The sequence below is a fragment of the Astatotilapia calliptera genome, chromosome 12 (genome assembly GCF_900246225.1).
Source record: "Astatotilapia calliptera chromosome 12, fAstCal1.2, whole genome shotgun sequence".
NCBI lineage: Eukaryota > Metazoa > Chordata > Actinopteri > Cichliformes > Cichlidae > Astatotilapia > Astatotilapia calliptera.
Window position 1 is genome coordinate 32,249,082 of NC_039313.1, and position 24,392 is coordinate 32,273,473.

At 41.2% G+C, this 24,392-nt stretch overlaps 2 protein-coding genes across 2 annotated transcripts in view; one reads left to right on the top strand and one right to left on the bottom strand.

The window, feature by feature from the left end:
• Window positions 1-4,467, top strand: part of ttc16 (tetratricopeptide repeat domain 16) — a 43,283-nt gene extending 38,816 nt beyond the window's left edge. Inside the window, exons 16-19 of the mRNA XM_026188583.1 lie at window positions 59-229; window positions 2,192-2,368; window positions 2,484-2,628; window positions 2,849-4,467. Coding sequence (XP_026044368.1) covers window positions 59-229; window positions 2,192-2,368; window positions 2,484-2,628; window positions 2,849-2,976 — 621 coding nt within the window. The 3' untranslated portion in view covers window positions 2,977-4,467. The remainder of the gene's footprint in view (window positions 1-58; window positions 230-2,191; window positions 2,369-2,483; window positions 2,629-2,848) is intronic.
• Window positions 4,468-12,089: 7,622 nt separating this feature from the next.
• fam163b (family with sequence similarity 163 member B) lies at window positions 12,090-23,305 on the bottom strand. The gene is made up of 3 exons (XM_026187653.1): window positions 22,726-23,305; window positions 17,199-17,314; window positions 12,090-14,107 (listed from the first exon to the last, which is right to left on the bottom strand). The coding sequence occupies exons 2-3, from the start codon at window positions 17,289-17,291 to the stop codon at window positions 13,661-13,663; spliced, it is 540 nt and encodes a 179-aa protein (XP_026043438.1). The 5' UTR covers window positions 17,292-17,314; window positions 22,726-23,305; the 3' UTR covers window positions 12,090-13,660.
• Between the last annotated feature and the right edge of the window lie 1,087 nt (window positions 23,306-24,392).

The following is a 24,392-nucleotide window of genomic DNA, read 5'->3' on the forward strand; positions in this document are numbered from 1 at the left end:
GAACTCAATTGCTCCCGCTTGATAATGACTCATCGGGCGTGACCTTTGTTTGTTGCAGTGCTCGGGGTCGTGCGGCCAGGGGAAGATGGTGCGTCATGTGTACTGTAAGGCTCCGGAGGGTCGCGTGGTTCCCGAGAACCAGTGCTCAGCAGAGAACAAGCCCTTAGCCATTCACCCCTGTGGAGACAGAGACTGCGCTCCGCACTGGCTGAGTCAAGACTGGGAGAGGGTGAGGCCCGGATACACACTGTCTGAATTAAGATGTTACTACGAGCAGACCTGACACACATTTTAAGTGATTTTTGTAATCACAGAAAAGCATGACACACGTGTTTGGGGGGACCTGGAGTTATAGCTCAGTGGGAGCCCATTTGATTGCACTTTAAGAGGTCTCTTGTTCAAATCCCAGTGCCTAGAGTTATGGAAGGGGAAAGAAATTTATGCTTTACAAGAGGATTCTAACTAGTTTATGAGTAAAGATCATGCAGCTGTTTCCTCTGGATGGATACTGACTAATCCCATGAAAACACTTAGATATAGTTCCTTTATAAACCTAAATGCATTTAAGGCTTTATTCTAATTCGCTCTAGTTTTAAACTTTTGCTAAAGAAATGTTACTACATTCTAAACCTACCAGTAACAGCCTTGATCTAAGGATCTGGTTTTAACATGTATTAGAGCATACAGTTCGGTGAGCATGCTAGGGTCTGCTTGGGTCTGCTTGGGTCTGAGTGACTTGGATATGTGCAGATGTTAGCTTGCCTGCACATTTTTTTTGTGATAGTTCATATTTGTCCACTGAGACACTATTTGTCAGTGCACATGCTATCCATCTGCCCTTCAGGTGGTTTTGAGCAGACTTGAGTGTACTCAGAGAGACTCCTCACCCGTGATGCCTGCATATGTCTGCAACAGATTATAATCCCTGCCTTATGCGTGCTGCATTTGCTTTCTGTTGGAAAATGTCAGACATGGGCAGTAGCTCAGTGGAAGCGTATTTGACTGCACATCACGAGGTCTCTGGTTCAATTCCGGATGCCCCCTGCGTTGTTCCTTTAAAAATATAGGAATGGATATGAACCTGTCACCTCTGCAGTAGCTTAGGGTTTTGGTCTCCCTGTTTGGAAACCTTGTTTACAGGCCATCTTATATTTCAATACTAACTCATTTGAAAAGCTGCATATGGAACTTTCTCATCATTACCTCTTGTAGAGCAGCCTGTAAGGGTTAGGTTTTAGTTTAGTTTTAGTTTGGATTAGGGTGACCAGGTCTGTCACCTTAATCAGATTTAATCAGACAACCTTAATCACACACTAAAGATGTCCAAAGACATGCAGTAGTGGCTATAGGTTAATTGGGAACTCTAAATCGCCCATAGGTGTGAATGTGAATGCGAATGGTTATCTGTCTCTATGTGTTAGCCCTGCGGCAGACTGGCGACCTGTCCAGGGTGTACTGCGCCTCTCGCCTTAAGACAGCTGGAATAAGGTCCAACCTCCCCACGACCCTGAAAAGGATAAGCGGAAGAGAATGGATTGATATTTACATTAAGTGTATGTGTGAGTGCAGAAGGGAAGGCAGCCAGACAAGGTTATTGGTTTCCTGCCATTCAGGTGGATGTTACTTTGACATGTATCAGTCACATGTACCAACTCAGTTACAGACCACATTCAGGATATCAACAGAGGGTAATCATAAAGAAGACAGCAAATGTTGGGACATTTTTATCCAACACCCTAAACAGTCAGTGCTCACCCAAAGACTCTTTAATTGTTGTTCTCTGAAAGACTTTCCTCTCCTGTCACTGAATAGCTAAAGAATTGTTACAAGCATGGGATTTCTTAAAATAATCTAACAGCATTTAATATTTCACACAGTGGTAACAGTTCAAACAAAAAGGAAAGGAGCATGTTTGGAGATAGTGTTATCATTTTCATGAATATGCAGGGAAGATCTGTTAGGTTCTGAATATATTCACAGGGTGAACATTTCCTCTATAAAATAAAAGGCCCAACTTGCACTGCAACTTTTGCATTTTTCAGACTGTTTATTAACAAAAAAACCCCAAGACAAATAAACTAAGGATATAATTTTTTATGAAATATTTGCAGAGCTTTATGAAGAAACTTTAAATGCACAAAGTCCCTTTTTAATGTTGACAATGCTACAAAGATTTTACCTTTAACTGCAGTGCAACACAACCTGTGGTCGTGGTGTGAAACGGAGGATCGTTCAATGCGTCGGCATCAGCGGAGGAAAGTTCCAGATCTTCGATGAGGAGGCATGTGTGGGGAACGAGAAGCCTGAAGAAGAGAACACCTGCTTCGAGAGGCCATGCTTCAAATGGTACACCACCCCCTGGTCTGAGGTGGGTCCACAGAAAGTCTTCGAGTGTGAAATAAACTCTCAAAATGAAGATAAATTAGGATAACAGCAAAACAGATGTGTTTAATGACTGTGTTTCTGGCTTCATGTGCCTTCAGTGCACCAAGACATGTGGCATCGGTGTGAGGATGAGGGACGTGAAGTGTTACCAGGGCAGGGAGCTGGTCCGAGGTTGTGACCCCCTCACCAAACCAGTGGCCAAACAGACCTGCACTCTGCAGCCGTGCCCCACTGAGCCTCCAGGTAACAACAAAGAGAATCTGCTACTTCCCTCCTAACCACTGTTCCTAATGAGTCTTGCAGGCGTTATAAGTGAACTGCCAGCTGCCTTTTTTTTACTCATGTCTGCCAGTTTTGGCAGAGGCAGTATTGAAGAAAGATAGACAGCTCAGAGTGGAGTATAATCTCCACAGCTGTTTGAAAGTTGCCTCCAGGACTAATTGTGAGTCTGACTGTTTCCCAGATGAGAGCTGTCAGGATCGGCCCTCCACCAACTGCCTGCTAGCTCTTAAGGTCAACCTGTGTAGCCACTGGTACTACAGCAAGGCCTGCTGCCACTCCTGCCGCGCTGTTCGACCTCCAGCCTCCTAGTCGAGGACGCCGCAGCCTCTCTCCACCCTGACTCTCAACTCCGGCATGAGGAAATACATTCAGCTGTACAGCAGTTACTGTGAATAATGAGGGAAAGATAAATGTCAGTCTGCCTTTTTTAAAAAGACGAAGTTCCTCAGATAACTTGGATTTAGATGGGTCAGTTTAAATGATCTCAAATGAAGTCCTGTCAGTTCCTGTTGATGTTACAACATCAGCTGCAGTGTTCTCACACAAAATTAGACAAAAGAAATGTGCACTTTGGGAGGCACTTTGAAATTAATGAGGACGAGTAAACAAACGTCTCTTTTTTCTGCTTCGATGCTACAAAAAGATTTTAGTTTCTTCTTGTTTTGAGAGGATTTCCGACACAATGCATGATCAAATATTAAATAGTTCCTTTCTGCTCTTTTCCAGTCAATATTTGTATTTTTAGATTCTACCAGAGTAGCTTTGCATGAGTAATATTTCAAAATAATCCTCACGTATCTTATAAAGACCCTTGTGGCAGCATCTCAGTAACAGCAGGTACAAACAGCAGGTGAGTGGAGCCTCTGTTCTCACAGTCAGAGCGTTGTGCCCTCTAAATTTGCTCCTGAGCTCACTCACTTTTTGACCCAGCCTCTAGTAGTGAACCAAGGAAGCGCCGTTTTTTGGCTCATTTATCATTTATCAGCCCCTCGGGGAAAATAAAGCAGAGCATGCCTCTCCCTTATTATCATATTTCTTCTTATTTTCTTTATATTTAACCCTGCAGACCCTGTTGTACCAGTTGTTACTGAATATTTATGGGTCCATCATTTCAGTTCCTTTAGAAAATTTGCGCTAAACAACATGCGGAGTTGGAGACACAACGGAGTCAACAGTAAAGCGGTCTCACAAACCTCTATCACCAGTTAGCAGCATGCTCCTGTTATCGCTGCAAGGAAGAGCTCTATTAAATTATTTCTCAACTGAAGATATTGCATGAGTAGAATATTTAAAACAGATACTGTTTATGAAATATTATTTAAATGTGTTTCAGTTTTAGCGTCTGGTATGGCCAAACAGGAAGTAAAAAAAAATTTAAATATATATAAATATATATATAGCTTATATTTCCATTCCGTCTCCTGCCTTTTGACGCCACACCGGCGTGCCTGCAGGATATGGAAGCATATTTATTAGTGATAGAACATTTTCATTTAGCGTGACGCTCCTGATGCCAGTCTATGGTTATTCATCAGGTCAACTGATACCAGCTCTGGTCTGTGTGCGCGACAGAGGAGGAGAGAGTTGATCCGAACACAGACAGAGAGATCCCTGAAACTTGAAGTATGGGTGAAATGTATTCAGAAGACGTGTACGTGTATGTCTAACTAATGTGTACTGTGTTTTTATATTGCCGATACCTCTTTGTACAAAACTAAATATGGAGTTTGTGTACTGTTGATAATAAACTGAAAACCTAATGGTACTGACATGTATTTCAATTAAATAACAGTTCAAACATTTCGCCTCTCTCATGTTTAACTTTTGCACTTTTTTGATATTTTTCTTTACAGGAATGGATACCACATTAGTTTTTGAGTTTTTAATTTGAGTAACAAACTGTAGAAAGAAATCTGTAGGAACATTTTAACACATAGTCACAACAAGACTTGTCTGACTTGAAGATTTCTTTTTCTTAAAACACAACTGGGACTGGCTACTTTTAGTTATTGTGCCAGTTCAGAGGATGGTAGTTTGTTGTTAGCCAATATCTCCAAAGCCTCAGTTAGACTGGGGCAATCGCACATCTTTAAGAAAGGTTAGTCTGTTGGTCCCGTAGTGTAGTGCTTTACACATTTACCTAACAAGTGCCTGTTAAAACTCAGGAGGAGACCCAAACTCCTGTTCACTAGCTGGGCCCACGTCTTCATTTTAGGTTTGACAGCGTTCTAGTAGGTAAAAGTGAATGCTTTGACATGAATTGAGCTGCGCTTTGGGAAAGGCCGGAAGGGGACTGGCGATGGCTCGTGGGCCTGACAGATCCCCATGCACTAAATAGAAAGGAAGAAGTTAAAGAATTGAGAACAAGGAGGGAGGGACAGTGGAGCACGTAAACGAGAATGAACAGCTTGCAGAACTGGGGGAACCTATACAGATGACAACCGGAAGGAGTGTGTTTGGAGGTGTGATCCCGCTCCTGAAATTCCGATACATAATCTCCAATAAAATTGTGTCACGAAGGGCAACTTCCACAAAGAATAGTCTGCAAATCATCTTTTGTGAATACAGGAGCAGCCAAAATAATCTTCTTCATCTTAGGAAGAGTTAATATCTTTAGATGGCTATGACAGAAGACTTGAAACTGAAAAGAAAGGCTTTACTGGGCTTGTTTGCGTTACTATATCATAGCAAGATGTGAACTGGGAATGAATGAACTGCACTGTGGCACACGTCTCCTTGTCCTTGACTCCCACCTGTTTTTACTTGTTTACTTCATATCATGTTTGCATGCAGATTAAGCCTGCATTTAAATTCTATTTATTTAGTTATTTCTCTCAGATCGTTAAACACCACCACGACAGCTGTGCCTCACACATATATATCTAAACTCTCATTTAATGTAATAAGAATTATAATCAATCAGATTATCCTGTGTCTTAATGATGTGATACTGATAAATCTGTGAACTTACACATTAATATTCAAATATTATGGCACGGTTCTGGGTCAATTGACCCAGGGTTTGGAGTTTTCTTATACTTTGATATTCATTCATTCATTCATCGCTAGCGGTAAGCGGAAAGGAGGTGGGCTTGCTGTTTTAGTTAACAACCGGTGGTGTAACCCTGCCAACATAACAATCAAAGAAAGGATTTGCTGCCCGGACACTGAACTGTGTGCTGTTGGACTCAGGCCGTATTATTTACCCAGGGAATTCTCTCACGTCATCTTGGTGGCTGTTTATGTTCCCCCCTCTGCTAACCCCACAGCTGCATGTGACACTATCCACTCTGCCATAGCTCGGCTACAGACTCAGCACCCGAGTGCCTTTATTGTGATCTCGGGTGACTTCAACCATGTATCACTGGACAATACACTACCAACATTCAAACAATATGTGGACTGTCCCACCAGGGGAGAGAAAACTTTAGACTTACTGTATGCTAACGTCAAGGATGCATACAGCTCCTCCTCCCTCCCCCCACTTGGTAGGTCAGATCATAACCTGATTCACCTCACCCCCCGCTATGTGCCAATTGTGAGGAGGGAACCTGTGACCACCAGGACTGTCAGGAGGTGGTCAGAGGAGGCCTTAGCAGAACTACAGGGCTGTTTCGAGGTGACCGACTGGGAAACACTCTGTGAGCCTCACGCCGAGGACATCAATGGGCTTACTGAGTGTATCACAGACTACATAACTTTCTGCACCGACTCCATTGTTCCAGCTCAGACTGTTCATTGTTACCCAAATAACAAGCCGTGGGTGACTAAGGACATCAAAGCCCTCCTCAACAACAAGAAGAGGGCTTTCAGAGGGGGCAACAAAGAGGAGGTGAGGAAGATCCAGGTGTTACTAAAGGACAAGATCAGAGAGGCTAAGGACAATTACAGGAGGAAGCTGGAGTGGAAACTCCAGCAGAACAGCATGAGAGAGGTGTGGAGGGGCATGAAGACCATCACTGGATTCAGGCCAACCAACAGCAGGGGAGCTGAGGGAGGTGAGAATAGAGCCAATGAGTTGAATCTGTTTTTCAATAGATTCGACACCACAGTGTCTGCTCCCACCCCCACAACCTCACCTGCAGTCAGCCTGGAATCCAGAGCCACACCACTGTGCCAGCCTCTCTCTTCACATGTTGCCTCCTGTGAGATTCCTGACACCCCTCCCCCACCCATCACCTTCACTCAATACCAGGTTGAGATGCAAATGAGGAGACTTCACTCAGGCAAGTCTGCTGGACCAGACGGAGTGAGTCCCCTTGTCCTCAAGACCTGTGCCCCCCAGCTGTGTGGAGTCTTTCATAAACTGTTTATGCTGAGTCTGAGTCTGCAGAGGGTCCCGGTGATGTGGAAGACATCATGCCTCGTCCCTGTACCAAAGACGCCACGTCCCAGTGGCCCCCAGGATTACAGGCCCGTGGCACTGACCTCCCACATCATGAAGACCCTGGAAAGGCTCATCCTGGACCAGCTGCGACCCATAGTAAGACCACACCTGGATCCCCTTCAGTTCGCTTATCAGCCTCGTCTCGGAACTGAGGACGCCATCATCTACCTGCTCAATCGTGTCTACACCCATCTGGACCAGCCGGCGAGCACTGTGAGGGTCATGTTTTTTGACTTTTCCAGTGCTTTCAACACCATCAGGCCGACCCTCCTGGGTGATAAGTTAGCAGCGATGCAGGTGGATGCTTCTCTGGTGTCCTGGATTGTTGATTACCTGACAGGAAGACCACAATATGTACGTCTCCCACAGTGTGTGTCTGACAAGGTGATTAGCAACACAGGGGCACCACAGGGGACTGTCCTCTCCCCCTTCCTCTTCACCCTCTACACCACAGACTTCAGCCACTGCACAGAGACCTGCCATCTTCAGAAGTTTTCTGATGACTCTGCGGTGGTTGGATGCATCAGCAGGGATGATGAGACAGAGTACCGGGCTGTGGTCGACTCCTTTGTCACGTGGTGTGAGCAGAATCATCTGCAGCTCAACGTGGCAAAGACCAAGGAACTGATCGTGGACTTCAGGAAGACCAGGAAACACTTGACCCCTGTTTCAATCCAGGGGGTCAGTGTTGACATTGTGGAGGACTATAAATACCTTGGAGTACACATTGACAATAAACTGGACTGGGCTAAAAACACCACAGCACTTTACAGGAAGGGCCAGAGTCGTCTCTATTTTTTGAGGCGACTGAGGTCCTTCAACATCTGCCAGAAAATGCTGAGGATTTTCTATGAGTCTGTTGTGGCCAGTGCGATCCTCTATGCTGTTGCATGCTGGGGGAGCAGGCTGAGGGTCGCAGATGCCAACAGACTTAATAAACTGATCCGTAAGGCCAGCAATGTTGTGGGGATGGAGCTGGACTCCCTCAAGGTGGTGTCGGAGAGGCGGATGCTGTCCAAGATAAAGACAATGTTGGATAACACCTCCCACCCACTCCATGACATGTTGGTCAGTCACAGGAGCTCGTTCAGTGAGAGACTGAGATTACCGAAAAGCACCACTGAACGACACAGGAAATCATTCCTGCCTGTGGCCATCTCCCTGTACAACGCATCCACTTAACACACTGTTTGCTGCTACAACTACACATGTTTCTTTTCCAACTATTTATTTATGAGTGACTTATGTATGTATGTATGTATATATATGTATATATTGTACTATTCTTAGTTAGCGTATTGTCTGTCTTGTCTTAATGTTGGTTTAAAATGGAGCACTGTAACAAAAAATAATTTCCCCCAGGGATCAATAAAGTATTCTGATTCTGATTCTGATTGTTTATGTTTAAGTCTCATTTACTTATATTTACGCAGCTAATTCTCCAGGTGTTTCCACTTCCCCATATCACCTCCTGTGTGTATTTAAGTCCTATGTCTTCCTTTGTCCAGTGTCAGGTTGTGTGTTGAGTTCTCGTCATGTTTCCAAGTTTCCAGGTCACGTGAACTCACTCATCTTATTAATCATGGCCCCAGTTCAGAGAGAAAACCCACAAAATAGAACCGGAGTCCTATTCCATTATTCCTAGCTGCGGTATTCAGGCGACCGGGCCTGCTTTGAACACTCTAATTTTTTCAAAGTAAACGGTTCGGACCCCGCGGGACACTCAACTAAGAGCATCGAGGGGGCGCCGAGAGGCAGGGGCTGGGACAGACGGTAGCTCGCCTCGCGGCGGACCGTCAGCTCGATCCCGAGATCCAACTACGAGCTTTTTAACTGCAGCAACTTTAAGATGATATCCACCTTGACTGCTTAGCCTGATTGTTAGGTTAAGTGAATCCAGATATCCTGGGTATGTGAACTTGCTTCGTAGTACAGGGACCAGGTCTATAGGCCACTACACTGTAGCGGCTGAGGGTTATTATCTCAAATACTTATGGATTTGACAGCAGGTGTCAAAGATATGTGTCAAGGCTGTGCAGTATAGACGACCCAAATACAGTATGCTGTCAAAATAAAAACAAAGGCCATGATCTTTGGTCTACTTAGCAAAATGCTAAAGATCCAAACCATAAACTAAAGTTCAGCTATACGAAGGAGCAAATGAGAGAAAACCACATGCAGTAAGCAAAAATGAGCCGTCTATCAGATGCCTTATCACAAAGGAAAAGGGAAAACAGGGCTACATTTACACTGAGAGCTGATTGGGACGTGACAGAAGAACAAAGAGACAAAGATGAAAAGAAATGAGCATAGGTGAAGACAATCAGGGCAGAATGTAAAATTAATGTAAGACACGAAAGAAAACTAACCTTAAAAAATAAAACAGGAAGTAAAAAGTAAGGAAGTAAACAGCTAAGCCTGAGCATGAAGATGAGACAAAGAGAGGCATAAACAGGGAGACTGTCATAACAAAATCAACACAGAGACCACAGAAATAAGATAATATCACACAACCCAAACATCTTGTAAAAAAATAACAACAAAGGCAAACAGGAACCACAAGCTCAACAACTTCAAGAATAAGAAATGCAAACACTAAAACAGCACAGAAATCTGGGACCAAGGGCTCAAAGCAAACTGCAATTTAAATGACATGAAAGTGTAAGAGTTTCATTTGTAGCAGACGGAGCGGCATATTCTAATTTAGTCTAGTTCAGAGTCCTAAAACTGAGTCTATGGTCTGTAATTTAGCTGGGCTAATATACTGTAACTACAATATGTGAGTAAGTGTAGTTATTTTGTTCATACAGAGTAACGTAAAGTGTGAAAGTGGTGCTGAGGACGTTGTGTTTATTCTTCTCCAAGACCCCCCTCTCCTCTCTGAAGCTGTTTTGGATGTAGACAAGTCAATGAAATAATGCACATTTTGCTTTGGTCCTTTTCTGGAGGGAATTACACCGACACCCCAAAGTTTTGCATCATTTTATTAACACAGTAAATGAACTTGACACACAGAGCGGCTACAGTAAACAAAGGTTTGGCTGCAGAGGTGACTGACGCCTCCTGCTGGCCAGTTTGACAGACCCAAACGCCTCATCTGCTGCACTGACAGGATAATTGAAACACATCAAGCAGACAAAAAACCAAAGCAACAGTTTCAATCTTTTCTAAAAAAATAAAAAATAAAAAAAAAATGAAGAACTGCTGTGGATAAAAACTCTGCAGTCATCACAGTGAGCAACCTGCAGCTGTATCTCGGAAAACACCTTAAGTGGCACAAATATGTTCTCTTACCCTGAATAGTGTCATTCCTCAATGAGCAGAAGCAATCCATGACCCAAACTCACACAGATCAGAAGGAGCTGTGAGGACAGTGCTTTACTTAGGACGACCAAATAAAAATACAACCTTTCTTGACATCTTTTCTAAGCATGTTCAGCTTTCTGGAGGCTGCATGGAGAAATCATGGGATGACCATATGATACATAATGTATGGAACATGGTTTTTCTGTGGACATTAAACTTAGAGATAATAATCCATGTATGAGGTAATGAAAGATGTGTAGATGCTGCACATATATGTTCATTTATTTTTTGATGCAGTGAATTGAAGGACTAAAAGCACCTCACACAAACAAAGTGAAACAGCGAGCAGAGGAGAGAAACAAACCAAATGCACTGACTAAAGATGGTGGCTTCAGCACCAGCTGGCACAGACCACACTATGAAAAGGGGGCAGGAGTTGGATGATGTGCCTCTCTGTTCTTGTCTTCATGGCTGTGATTCTACCATCCATCCGGCTTGAAGCTTGTTAGAAAAGTGAAGGATCATTTGCTAATGTTTACCAAAAACTGAACAGATCTACTGTGCAGTCAGTTTAGCTGTGTCAATGTACAAACAGCCAGTTTTAAGTTTTTTTATTGCAGTAATGCTGCACTAAACTAAGTAAACCTGCATATTTCTTAATGACCATCATGTAGCAACTGCTCTGGTTGTGAAGAACAGTGCTTTCCTGAATTGATAGCTTCTATTACTAGTTTCAAGCCGTTATTTATTTGATATAATATGAGGTTTATTTTAAATCATGGTCTCGTTCAGAGTGAATTGTGAAGCAGTGTATGATTGAGGGCATGGCTGGTAAGTTCCGGTTGTATAACTGTGTGGTCTGTTCTTGCTCTTGGTTAGATTTACCTTCTTGCTCAAAAAAGGTGGCCAAAAAATATCAGACTCCAGCAATGCAGCTGGAGATATACATATAGGCATATACAGTCTCATAAGTTTTCATCATATAGTAAAAGTCTTCTGCTGAAAGATTTCCAAATATATGTTTCAGATCACAGCACTGCAGGTTGTGCACTGTTTGACAGACAGGCAAATACACCCAGTCTCTCTGTGAGCCTATGAGAACAAACCTTTTTGATTAGCAGCGTACTATTTTATCATACATGTTGCTAGAGTGAAAGTTTGCTCGAAACAAAGTTTCCGATCCGATAAATGTGTCAGCATCTGTGTTGTTTTGTGAAAGAAGAAGAAATGAGTCCAGGAGCTGTAGAGTTGTTTCTCTCTATGGATGTAAAATTTGTAAAATATAATTTGGATCTACTGCTCTGTCATCAAGAATATTTGACATATATCTGTATCTTTTCCCCTTAAATACTGAATGTACAATTCATTCCTTCTCTTTTAGGTATTAAATACTTAATATCTAAGTTGAAGAACAGCGTTTATCTACAGCATGATGTCTTAACAGGATATAAATGTTGTCCCTCATAATTCACAGTCACTGGATCACTGAATGCTCCAGAAAAGCCCTTTAAAATAATGTTAGTTTTCTCTGTTAATACTGAAACAGTCACATACTGACATATCACAGCCTGGCTCTCCAGCCTCTGATGTCGGAAGGCAAACAAAAAACTCCCTTTAGGAGTCACCACAGCAGCTCATCTGCCTCTATCATCACCATATCCCAGCATCCTCTTCTGTCACACACACCCTCTGCATGTCCTCCTTCACTACATCCAGGAATTTTCTGTGGTCATCCTCTTCTCCTCCTCTGCACATTCTGTTTTTTTAAATTCTGTCTCTTTATACAAGGTGTGATCAATCTAGCCAGTCTCCCATTCATAATCACCTCCTCAGGCACGTCCGAATAGCTGCGATTTTTAGACCATGTCACGGAAATCTCATTTTGGGTATTTACACTGTGACCTTAAACTTTGGCAGAGGTCAAACATCTTTTGTTTAAAACCGACCCAAATTTCACAAGAAGGCGATCAGCACTTGGTGATGACCAAGAAGCTGCTCAAAGGCAGAATTGCTCAGTTTATTAATCACGAGTTCATGAATTCAACATGGGGAGTCTGAGGGAGACCAGTCAGAGGGTCTGTGGTGTGGTTTTATGTGCCGTGATGTGTCCGCTCAGAGTGCAGAGTGCATTGAAAACTCCACAGCAACACGATCATTCACCAAATTTGCCTCACTGGAATTTTTACCACCAAAATAAAATGAACTCTTAAGATCAACATTTTCGCACAGTGAAGGAGATCCAGCATACACTGCATGAAAAACAATAGAAGCCAGGATGAAACCAGTCCACAGGTGCACAAGAAGATACACTTGAATATGAGCCCAAACCAAAACTGGGTAGACTTTTTGATTTTTATGAAACTGCGCTGTTCTGATTACAGCTTGTAAAAGCATGTCTTTTGTTTCTGATTTTCAGTGCTCAATCTCAACTCTGTGTGACGCATATGTTTTTGTTAAAAATTACATTTTTTTTGAACACATGGCCTCTTATGGCATGAATCTATTTAATCGCTGCGTGAAAACTTTTCCGTGCGCTTGGTCTCAACACCCGATCACTCTTTCAAAGGAAGAGACCGTGTCTGTGCAGTTATGAGCTCTTACCTGAAGTTAAACTAAGTGTGTAAGAGTTGAAAAACAGCTTACATACAAATAAACACTCTCTGTTGAAAAGATTATTTCCTCAGTCATTGGATTTAACAGACCAATAGCTGGGGACTATTTTCAGTGACAGATTAATCTACATTTGGTGCTTCAGTGGTTTTTTGTGACAGCGGGACAGTGTGTGCGGGGCTAGGCCTATGTATGCTACAATGTTTGCATTCATGCTAATGAAAGAACAAGTCACCGAGGTCAACAGTGAGATATCTAACTATTTTAGGAACAACAGTGGAGCTCTGTGGGACAGAGAGAGCAGGCTTTGATACACTCACATAATACTTGCTGGTTTTGGTCTGACATTAGCTTTAATATCCACACAACCAGACTTATCTTACCTCCTCTGTTCGCACTGGTGTGGTGCATTTAAACAAATGAAATCTGTGTTGATTTTTGTCGATTCTTGTTTATCCTTTGACAGCAGATATGTTAAGTAGCTACTTACCTAGCTATTCAGCAAATAAAAGGAGCAGTTTATGAAATTAGTCCCTTCGTGTGTTTCGATGATGCATTTAGCATTGCAGAATTTCCATCATCGCTGCCCTGACGTTTGGTCTAAAAGCCATTTATCAGTTTAACACTGACAGCAAAGTGCTGAAATAATTGAATGTGTATCGAATCGTTTAAATCAGCGGTGCTGCTTTCCTAAACGTCGGTGCTGACGCTGTGGGTGACTACTTCCTTCATGGTGACCTGGCGGATGAGGTTCAGCTTCTGGTAGAAGCTGGCCAAGTCCATGGGCAACTCCATGTCCTGCTGCTGCACAGTCCTGTAGCTGATCCTGCGACCGCCATTGCACAGCCTCTCTGGGTGCTGCAAGTAGAAGGGTAGTGAGCAGCGGGCACAGGAAGGGCAGAAGGCATGCGAGCGATAGCACCTGCGTGGCGGCGGAGGCGGAGGTGAGTAGCTGACGGGGCCGTTGGCTTCAGTGAGGAAAGTGGGAGGGTACATCTCGGGCTCGTCACTGTATTGCTCTGGCGTCGGAGGCGTAGGAGGAGCCGACAAAGCCAGGGGGCGAGACGGCGACATGGTGGCGAGCTCAGGTTCCTCCTCTTCCCCCTTCTCAGACTCCTCCCTCTTACAGCAGTAATACTGGACCAGGTGAGAGTCAAACATTTTAAAAGACAAACGGTTAACCAAAGGAGAAAATAACGAGCACTTTCAAAACAAATGTCTTGATGCATTCTCAATCATCCAGGTAAGTAAATCTCCAAAAGTTGATTCTGTTCATCTGGAGAAAACGCTACGTCCAGATGAACAGAATCAACTTTTGGAGAGTTTCAAATCATATGTTTCAACCAATCGGATCCGTGTTAACTATAAGTATAAGCCACAGTAAATATAGGGCATGAAAAACAAGCTGGTTTGTGTAACTTTGAAAGATAGCGAGCGAGTGTAGTGAGCTAGTTGGCATGTCTTTGTCTGAATCTTAACATTTTCATGAAAGCAATGAACCGTCTATCTATGACCACCTACTGGTAACATGGAAGAAATCAGGTGTAAACAGAATCACAAAGATGAAGAACAAACTGCCAGCTGAGGAGCTTTCAAAGCTAGGAAGTAGCTAGCATATACTTGGCGTCTCTGTGAGAGCGTGTGCATGAAAGGCACTTGCAGACCATCACTTTCAAATGATATTTGGCAGGTGATCGCGCAGAACGGAGGTGGAAAAAGGATAAACTGCATGTATCATTTCAAATTCTAAAAGACTGCTGGCATCACTACCAGAACACTGTTAAAGAGGCAAAAAGGGAATATTTTGCAAATATTATTTCTTCCAACTCTCATAACCCACGTGTGTTATTTAGGACCATTGACACTGTTCTTAATACTCCTTTGAATGTCTGTTTGGAAGTTTTTTCCTGAGATTTGCAATGATTTTCTGAACTTTTTTATTGAAAAGGTTGTCACCACCAGGGCTCTTATCACAGCTCCTGACTCTGACCCTTCTGTCTCTGTCCCTTGCGCTGCTGTTTTCACTCAGTTTGAGCTTGTGACGCTCTCCACTTTAGAGGATGTGGTTCGCCATATTAAGCCCACAGGTTCCCCACGGGATCCTGTCCCTCCACAATTCTTTAAAGAATTTTTTTCCTAGTATACAACAGTATGTCCTTGACATTATTAACAGCAGTCTGTCTTCTGGTATGGTTCCTGCAAATTTCAAACATGCAGTAGTACAGCCACTGCTTAAGAAACCTGGCCTTGATCACACAGTTTTAGCAAACTATAGGCCTATTTCCAAGCTGCCTTTAGTCTCCAAGGTTTTAGAGAAAATTGTTTTTAGTCAACTGAAAGATTTTCTAGATGAAAATGGAATCTTTGAGGTTTTGCAATCAGGTTTTAAAACCCTTCACAGCACAGAATCTGCATTATTAAGAGTTTTTAATGACATCCTTCTGGCATGTGATTCTGGTAACCATGTTGTTCTTGTCTTGCTTGACCGAACTGCTGCCTTTGACACCGTAGACCACAATATTCTAATTTCTCGATTACATGATGTAGTGGGTATTGGTGGCACTGCACTTAATTGGTTTAGGTCTTATTTGTCAGATAGAACTTTCTCTGTCAGTCTTCTGCTCCTCTGTCATGTGGCATCCCACAGGTCTCAATTTTAGGGCCACTGCTCTTTTCACTGTATCTATTGCCTCTGGGTTCTATCCGTAGAAGGCATGGGATCTCATTTCATTGTTATGCTGATGACTGCCAAATTTATTTGCCACTAAAACACAAGGATGGCATCTCCATAAAACCTCTCTTGACATGTCTAGATGACATTAAAACTTGGTTGGCTCTAAACTTTTTAAATTTTAATGAAAAGAAAACAGAAGTGTTGGTGTTTGGACCCAGTGGTCCCTGTGAGTCCTCCACTGTTGTTTTAGGATCCCTGGAAGTCTATTTTAAATCTGTTGTTACTGACCTTGGTTTTAAGTTGGACAGTGATTTTAAATTGGACAACCAAATCACAGCAGTGGTGAAGTCCAGTTTTTATCATTTAAGGCAACTGGCAAGAGTAAAATCTTTTCTTTCGAGGCAGCACCTTGAAACAGTGATCCGTGCTTTTATTTCTTCCCGCCTGGACTACTGTAACTCACTTTATGTGGGGGTCAGTCAGTCATTGCTCTCACATCTGCAGCTGGTTCAAAATGCAGCTGCACGACTCCTAACAGGAACTCGAAAAAGAGAGCATATAACCCCCGTGCTAGCCTCTCTGCACTGGCTGCCTGTGTGTTTTAGAGTTAATTTTAAAATTCTTATGTTTGTTTTTAAATGCCTTCACAGTCTTGCCCCGCCTTACCCCTCTGAGCTTCTTCATCCCCACATACCCTGTCGGTCTCTCAGGTCAGCTGACCAGCTGCTCCCAGAGGTACCGAGATCCAGGAGGAATCTCATAGGGGACAGGGCCTTCTCTATTGTGGCTCCAAAATTATGGAATAATTTGCACTGCATGTTAGATAGGCCCCTTCACTGTCCACTTTTAAATCACGTCTTAAAACCCACTTTTATTCTTTGGCTTTTAACCTCAGTGAGACTTAGTTTCTCTTTTAATTGAAGTAGTTATTTAATTAATGATTTCACTCTTCTTTTATCTGTGTTTTATTTATATCTCATGTAATTTTATTTTACAGTTCCAATGTACAGCACTTTGTGTCAGCTGTGGTTGTTTTAAAGTGCTTTATAAATAAAGTTGATGATGATGATGATTACAAAAAGCATCCATCACTCCTAAAACTACAGTTGCAATCTTACATGCTAACTGCTAGGACTCACTCAAGAAGAAAACATGTGGATGTGAGTTTCTGAAAGTCTCAGAAAAAGTCCCATCCGGTTTTAAAGGTCTTACAGTTGAGGATTATTTCAACATGGGTTATTTGTTATTAGTGTGTATGCTCTGTCTCGGCAGGTTGTGTTGCACTATTTGGATGTCAGCTGTAGATTTCTAAAAAGAAAAGCAAGATTGTTACACAAATCCAGTCTGGCCAAAAGTAAACACAGAAATGTTCCACTTGGACTACTTTGATAATTAGGAAAACTGTCTGGGGCAGCAAATTACTCCCAGCTTTTTGCACTGCACACATCATGTGTGAACATTTGTCAAGTTTCTTGTTTTCATGAATACGGTGCTGAGGTGCATTTTGCATTCTGTTAAACTTTAGATGTGTAATGAACAGTGAGACAATCATACCTGCAACCTACATAAACACAGCACAGCGACGATCGTCAGTAAGATGACTGTAGCCAAAATTCCTCCTGCGATGACCACTGTCCCGGCTGACATCCGAAATCCTCTCCATCAACACCCTGCAATCAAAGCAATGAGTCAGAGTTTATTTTTTGGTTCGAGTAGTTTAAAGGACTTCACACATGACTGAGAAACCAGTAACTATTCATCCGGACAGCCATTTTTGGCAGTTTATCTGGGTTTGGGGTGCAAACCCAGATCAGTGATTGAACCTGGTTAAATGGTCAAACACGGAAGCAACGTATGTATGATTGGTTTAAAGGAAACTCAATCAAAATCCAGATTGAGAGAAGGTCTTAAGTTTAAAATTATTTTAAACTTTTCTCAGAAGAGAATGGAAAAGGGAGAAGGAGACCACCGAGGGAATATTAGCAGGGTTTTCCTGACTCACACTGGGATTTGGCTGGTGACTGACCTGCGTAAGGACAATTAGCCAGCATAAGAGTAATGAGTCTGCAATGAGTCTTTGTTATGTTATTTGATAGAAGTCTGTGGATTTTTTCAATTCTCTGTAAACAGGAATGTTTGTTATGGTTGAGTAACTGAAACCCTCATTAAAATAACTCATTTAAAAACCTAAACTTATTACAACGCTGGCAGTTTCCCTTTGGCTTTGCCCAAAAGCTCTTTTGGGAGAAAGTGAGGGTTTCTATGCAGGAAACGCTTATTAGAGAAGAGATTGGGTTGGAAATGGAGCAAGAGAAGGAAGAAGAGAGAGAGGGACAGGTCAGCCAGGAGGTGCAAAAGAACAGATGGAAAGAAGATAATGAGAGGAGGGGAAAGAAGCAGGGTGAAGGATACACAAAGATGAAGAAGGTCAGAGAAAAAGAAGGTAATGAGGAAAATCATGTTATGGGGGAGAGAGCATAGTGACGGGGAAGGAAAATTAAAAGAGATGATGATGATATATAAGGAAAAAGGGATGCAGATGGTGGGTGGGGAGGCTGTAGGAAAGATAATGATGTTGCTGTTACATTTTTACAACTATACTTTATGGCTCTGCCGTGAAGCTCTAAAATGTTTGAACTCTTGCCAGCAGCCATTACAGAAAATACTGCTTATTGATTCTAATACTTCATTTTTGTCAGTAATCTAATTGGTCAGAAAATGTAGTCACAGTAAGCCAAGTGCAAAGCCAGCCAACAATCGAGAGGTCCAAGGAAGAAAATGCATTTCCCACTTGATCCAGACTTTAAGGAGAGCTCAGTTTAACATGGCAAACCATAATCAAGCATCCTCGAGACATTTTAATCTGGATTTCCCACTGAAACAGCTCTTCTCAGAGTTTTCACATTGGCATTGAAATCACGTAAGAGATATTGTCAAGTTGAGTTCCACTGTGTCACACTCTGAAGTGGACATTTAGTCATACCTTTCATCGTGTCTGGATTAATAAAAAACAATAATCAGGAGGTGTACAAATGTATACGTTTCTAATAGAAATTTCTCCAAAAGTTGATTCTGTTCATCTGGACGTAGCGTTTTGTGGGAATGAGAATGAGAATTTGCATAATTATGATGAAGGAACTGACCTCCCAGCCCATTGTTCCTTCAGTGGGCTGGTTTCATTCATCATGCACATCTACTGTTTATAAGATTGGGGAAACCTGCAGTCAGCTGAGACTGAAGAAGTGACTTGGATGAGTGACGAAACATTTCTCCCACAAAACGCTACGTCCAGATGAACAGAATCAACTTTTGTAGATTTACTTTCCTGGATGATTGAGAATGCATCAAAACTAAAAGAAATTGTATAATTTCTTTCTGTTCAGGTCAACTGGGCTTCTCAGACACGTTGTGAAGGTTAAAAAAAATCTAAACAAGCCTCACTTGTCAGTATTTTACAGGCTAACTGTCCATTAAACATTTGGCGCCTGTTACTTGAAGGCATTCAGCTAAATGCACTTAAAACAACCTGAGAATTAAACAATAAAGCATCCATTGGCGCACAAACATGCACTAAACTGTTTTCAGATTAGAAATTGGAAAAAGGTTACACCTAATCTAGTTTGTCTCCTTCAAACGATATAAGAGAAAAACAGAAACATTACATCATTACATTGTATCATTTGCTTTTCATTCATATTTAATATATGTATGGTCCCAAAGCAGAATTACATGTGTATTAGTGAACTGAAAGAAAAATTAAAACACTATTGAGACACTAGCAAATGTTCGTCAACCATTTAATGCGTCAGCAGAAGGAAATCTGACAAGTTCCCCTTGCAGGCAATTGAATGACTGCAGTCAGTCAGTCCAATGTTGCATCATGACTTTGAGTTTTCTTGATGATTTACAAAATAAATCATGACAGACACTAAAATGCCAGCAGGCAGATGCAGACAGTAACATGAAAGGAGATGTAACTAACATAAAGCTAAAATCTTAATACAATACAAATTCCCTGAAACTGTCCAAAGCTTCATCAGGGAGAAAAAACTTCCTCATTGGTGGAACCAGAATATGAGTTTTTAATCATCGTCCATTGCTCAGCAGTTTTTTGTTTTTTGCAGCAAGTACTTTGAGTACTCAACAAAGTGGAAATTATGCTAGTCTAGTACTGGAATGTTTACCATAAGTGTTAGGCGACAGATTAATAAAGTGCTAGACTTTAACACATCAAAACTGGTGAACATGCTGTTTGTGTCTCACAAAAAGCCTTATAATTGTCAGGCAATTGGATTAAAAGTACAATTCTTTTTTTACCACAGGTAAAAGCTAGCATACAGCTTGCATACGCAGGAGTCTCGAACTCCAGTCCTCAGGGGCCAGTGTCCTGAGAGTGTTGCAACACACCTGAATACAATTAGTAGGTCATTAGCAAGACTCTATAGAACATGACTGCATGAAGAAGTGCCAACCCCTAACCCTACTCAAGTAAATTTCAGTAAATGTGAGTGTTTGGGAAAATGTACTTCTAAAAGTACTTTTAGTGCACCATGTTTGTCATTTTCTTTGGGTGTCTACAGGGATTGTGCCATATTTAAAGCCAACCTGATGCAGGTTTTCGAAGAACCACAGGTTTTCACTTCATCATCAGAGAGTGGAGGTAATCCACCTAGAAGCTACCAGATGTCATAAATGTTCTGTGGATCTGTAAGATTGCATGATACTGGACAAACAGGAGAAACATACAAATACAAAGGTACTTTCTAGAATTAAAAATAAATAAATGCAAGGTTGAGTCCAAACTTAGGTTTAGAAAACTAGGATGTGACAAGTCTGCTTTATGGATCTTTTTAGAGCACTTTTTGGTATGAAAATAATTTAAGGAGCTAAAAGTTGAGCAGTTCCCAGTAAATAATAAATATTATTATATACCGAATATAGAATAATATAATATTCATTATGTTTGACCTACTTACATGGTAAATGGCCTGTATTTGTATAGCGCTTTTCTAGTCCCTAAGGACCCCAAAGCGCTTTACACAACCTGTCATCCACCCATTCACACACACATTCACTACATGTACGTTTCTTCTGATAAAGGCCTGTCACGGCCATTTAAACCAAAATTAAAAACCCTATGGATCATAATTTATAGCAACCAAATACTAATACATGAATTAAACTCTCTCTGTTACTTACACATCACAGAAAAGCACTACCATAGGTCTACTTGACCACACTTTCATGCTACACGCATTTTGTCACCGTAATCCATCTGCACTCTCAGCATCATTTTCATATGATCTGTAATCTGTAAAGGCTCCAGGCTGAAGATGACAGTATGTCAGCGTGCTGTGATACAATCAAAGTCGGACACATTTGAACTTGAAGCCACTCAGAAATTTTATACAACACACTCTGAGCTGATGAGCTCCCTCATCAGCAGGCTGAGGATCAACTCATCACTGGCTATTGCGTTGGGTTTCCATAGTGACGGTACCCTGTCACCCCTGAGGGCTGGAGAGTCATTTACACCCACACAGCCAGTCAGCATTATACACAAATGACCAAACACAACACACACTCAAAGGTCAACAGCCATCAGTCCACCCTTCAGTGCTTGCTGAGTGCTTCACTCCAACTAAGCACATCGTATCTTCTTCATTAGACTTAAAAATGAAAATAAATCTGATATATTAACCCAGCTTTCATAAATATTTATTGCCAGGAAATGGGCTGCAGAAGTGAAATTTTCTTAAAACCAGAAAAATATAAATATTTCAACCTATTTTTGTGCACATGTTCTAGAAAAGCACAATAACATCCTAAAACCTTTTTCCTGCACTTCTTAATTTTAGAAAATTCTTTACACGAGTTTATTTGTAATGGGAAGGCTGATGTTTTATCACCAAACTGCATTTCTCTTCATTGGTGATGGAGATTCACATTGTGAAGCAGATAAAGGAAAAACAGAAAGTTTCACTCGTATGTCAAAACAGATTCTTTTAGATGTTTCTTACTGTCGACAGAACCAATTAAAAAACAAAAAGCAAAAGTTAAATTTACAATAATAACAATTATTGTCAGTTTATCCAACATCTGTGGCTTCTTCGACAGAGCCGTAATTTGTTGAGTAACTGGCTTGTGTTAAAGAGAGCAGGAAGGTGGAAAAGGTGCTGAAAAATGCACTAATGCAGTGCTAGTTATGTTATAAAGAGACCGTTCTATTAAACCTGGTTTTCTCCTTCAACCCTTTCAGTTAGTTTCCACTCAAATTCTATCACAGTGTGTGATTCAAATGCACAAACATCATATAGAGTCTGAGCCAGAAAATTATGAAAATATACCCATTTTTAAACCATTTGATTAGATTACATTCAGACGATTAAAACTTTTGTTAAACAACCAAGGAAATGTTTAGAGCTTCTTATTTGAAAAAAAAGAAGAAGTAAATTTGTAGTTAAATGTATGATTTCAACTAGGAAAACAGAGGCAAAATGAATGAATCTGATTTCTCATCTTTTCATAAAAAAAAACTGAGTAGGATCATGAATCTAACATGTTTTTATAAAACATAAGTAATGACTGACTTTCTGTTCCTACAATGTGGAGATAATCCAGTAAATACAGTGAAGTTAATGATCCAATTATTACCCAGCATTAGAATAATTATTGTAGGGTCTACCTTACCATACAAAGCGCCTTTATGGGAATGCTGTTGTGATTTGGTGCTCTATAAATAATACTGAATTGAACTGAATTGAATTGAATTATTTTGCGTACAAGCTGCGGTTCAACGCACATCAGGTTCTCTTCATTAAACACTCTTTCATTCCGTCCGTTCATCATCTGAGCTGCGTTTGCAGATTCTTATGTTCTAAATAAAAATACAAAGTTATCCACAAATTTGGAGGAAAAAAAATAACTAAGACCCTACAATTGATTTAAAATGACTTTTTCATGCCCCCACAGTGGGAAGTGTTTTTGGAGACCTGATAAGAGGAAGAAAATGCGTGGCTAGATGGTGTTTGATTTATTAACGCGCGTAACAGGCGATGTGTGCATTAAGTGGTAATCTTACCCATCACATTAGTATTTGGATGGTCTCATGGCGTTAACCACGGCACCTTCGCTTCAGAATGTCCCGTTTTGTGACCAGAGGTGACGGGAAAGTAAAGTCGCGTTTAAGCTGGATGTTACCCAATCTGTAAATCTGTGAGTTTATCTTTATTCACATCCGCGCGCTGGTGTGTCCCATGACAACCATTAGTAGAAATCTGTGTTTCAGTTAGAGAAAGACGAATCTTCAAATATTTTCTGTAATTTCACAGCCTGTGTTTCACTCCAGGTTTGAGATGCATATGCGTAAAAACGCAATTCTGAAAAACAATACAGCTCTTTTTCATCGAGGAGCTGTCTTCTCACACTTTCTTCTTTTACTTTTTCATGACTGGCTGTGTTGCAAGTTGGAGGTACAAAAGCGCTCATGAACTCAAAAATCCCGAAATCTGACTGGAAATATTCCCAGTGCGAGTTTCAGGTCCCCAGATTTTCTCTTGGCTTTGGTCCCAACAAAATCTTCAAAAAGCGGCTGATCTCAAGGACGAGAGAGGAGGAGAAAGGGTCGTGTCCGCTTCTAAGTAACTGCAGGTGTATGCTGTGCACACTGGATCCGGTCTCATCCTGTCTGTGTAGCAGCACATATTTCCGATGCTGACCCGAGAGAGGACGCGACGTGCGTCACAGCAGCGCGCTGCAGAAACAGGTAAAATCCAGGTAGATTCAGGGGGGAAATAGAAAGAATTGTAATAATCTACTTTCCCTCTTCTTAGAATACGTTGAACATTTTCCAGTATATGAAAATATTCGACACCAAATTACCTTTGTAAAAAGCTTTGTTCTAAACTCACTAATTTTCGTAACATATATAAAACTGTGTGAAATACACAAATATATATACATATAATTATATATAATTATATATAATTATATATAATTATATATAATTATAGGATACTGAGCATGTTTTTTCAGTTTTAAAGCCAGCAGCTTAAAGCTTAAAAGTCACCAGTAATCTTTGGTCAAAACATGTGAACAGATCTGAACTGTGAAGGTGTTTTACCCTAAATTATGTTAATATTTTGTGTTAGTTAACAGCATAGACTCTCCGTTTTATCACCCACTGGTCTCTTGACTTTTCTGGACTTGGAAGCCATATTTAAAGAGGGTGGAAAGCTAATTAATTAGCTAACATAGGCTTTGCTAGCAGGCTGCATCTGTGCAGCTGAAGCTGAAGTGAAGTCTAACAGATGTTTACAGCTGCCTTAGTCAGATTCCATCTGTCACTTAAAGCAATCAGGCCCCTACTAAAGCTAAACTTTAGCTCTTAATACAAATTTCTTTGTTAAATGTAGAAAAAAGTGTACAGTTGTTAATAAGGGATAACTTGGCCATGAGACAACTAAAAACAAAAAGAAGAGTGTCAGTTTTGTTTCTTATGGCAACAAAGAGTACTGATTTTGATCCAAACATCATCCATTGTCTGATGAAATAACTGCAGTTTTTATGCCTAGACTGTAACACAAAATCTTTAACAGCTTAAATTGAATAAATTTATGTCTGTATCAAATCTAATTCCCTTAGTTTGCTCTTCATATTCGCTCTTCAAGGGACAAAACACCAACATTAGAGCTGAACTTGTTCGTCTTATGTGATCTTGTGTCCAAGGAATATTTATGGAGCTACAAT

Coding starts and splice junctions, on each gene's coding strand:
- fam163b (XM_026187653.1), bottom strand. CDS start 17,291: ATGTCAGCCGGGACAGTGGTCATCGCAGGAGGAATTTTGGCTACAGTC. Junction 14,108..17,198: donor TGTGTTTATGTAGGTTGCAG/GTATGATTGTCT, acceptor CACCTGGTCCAG/TATTACTGCTGTAAGAGGGA.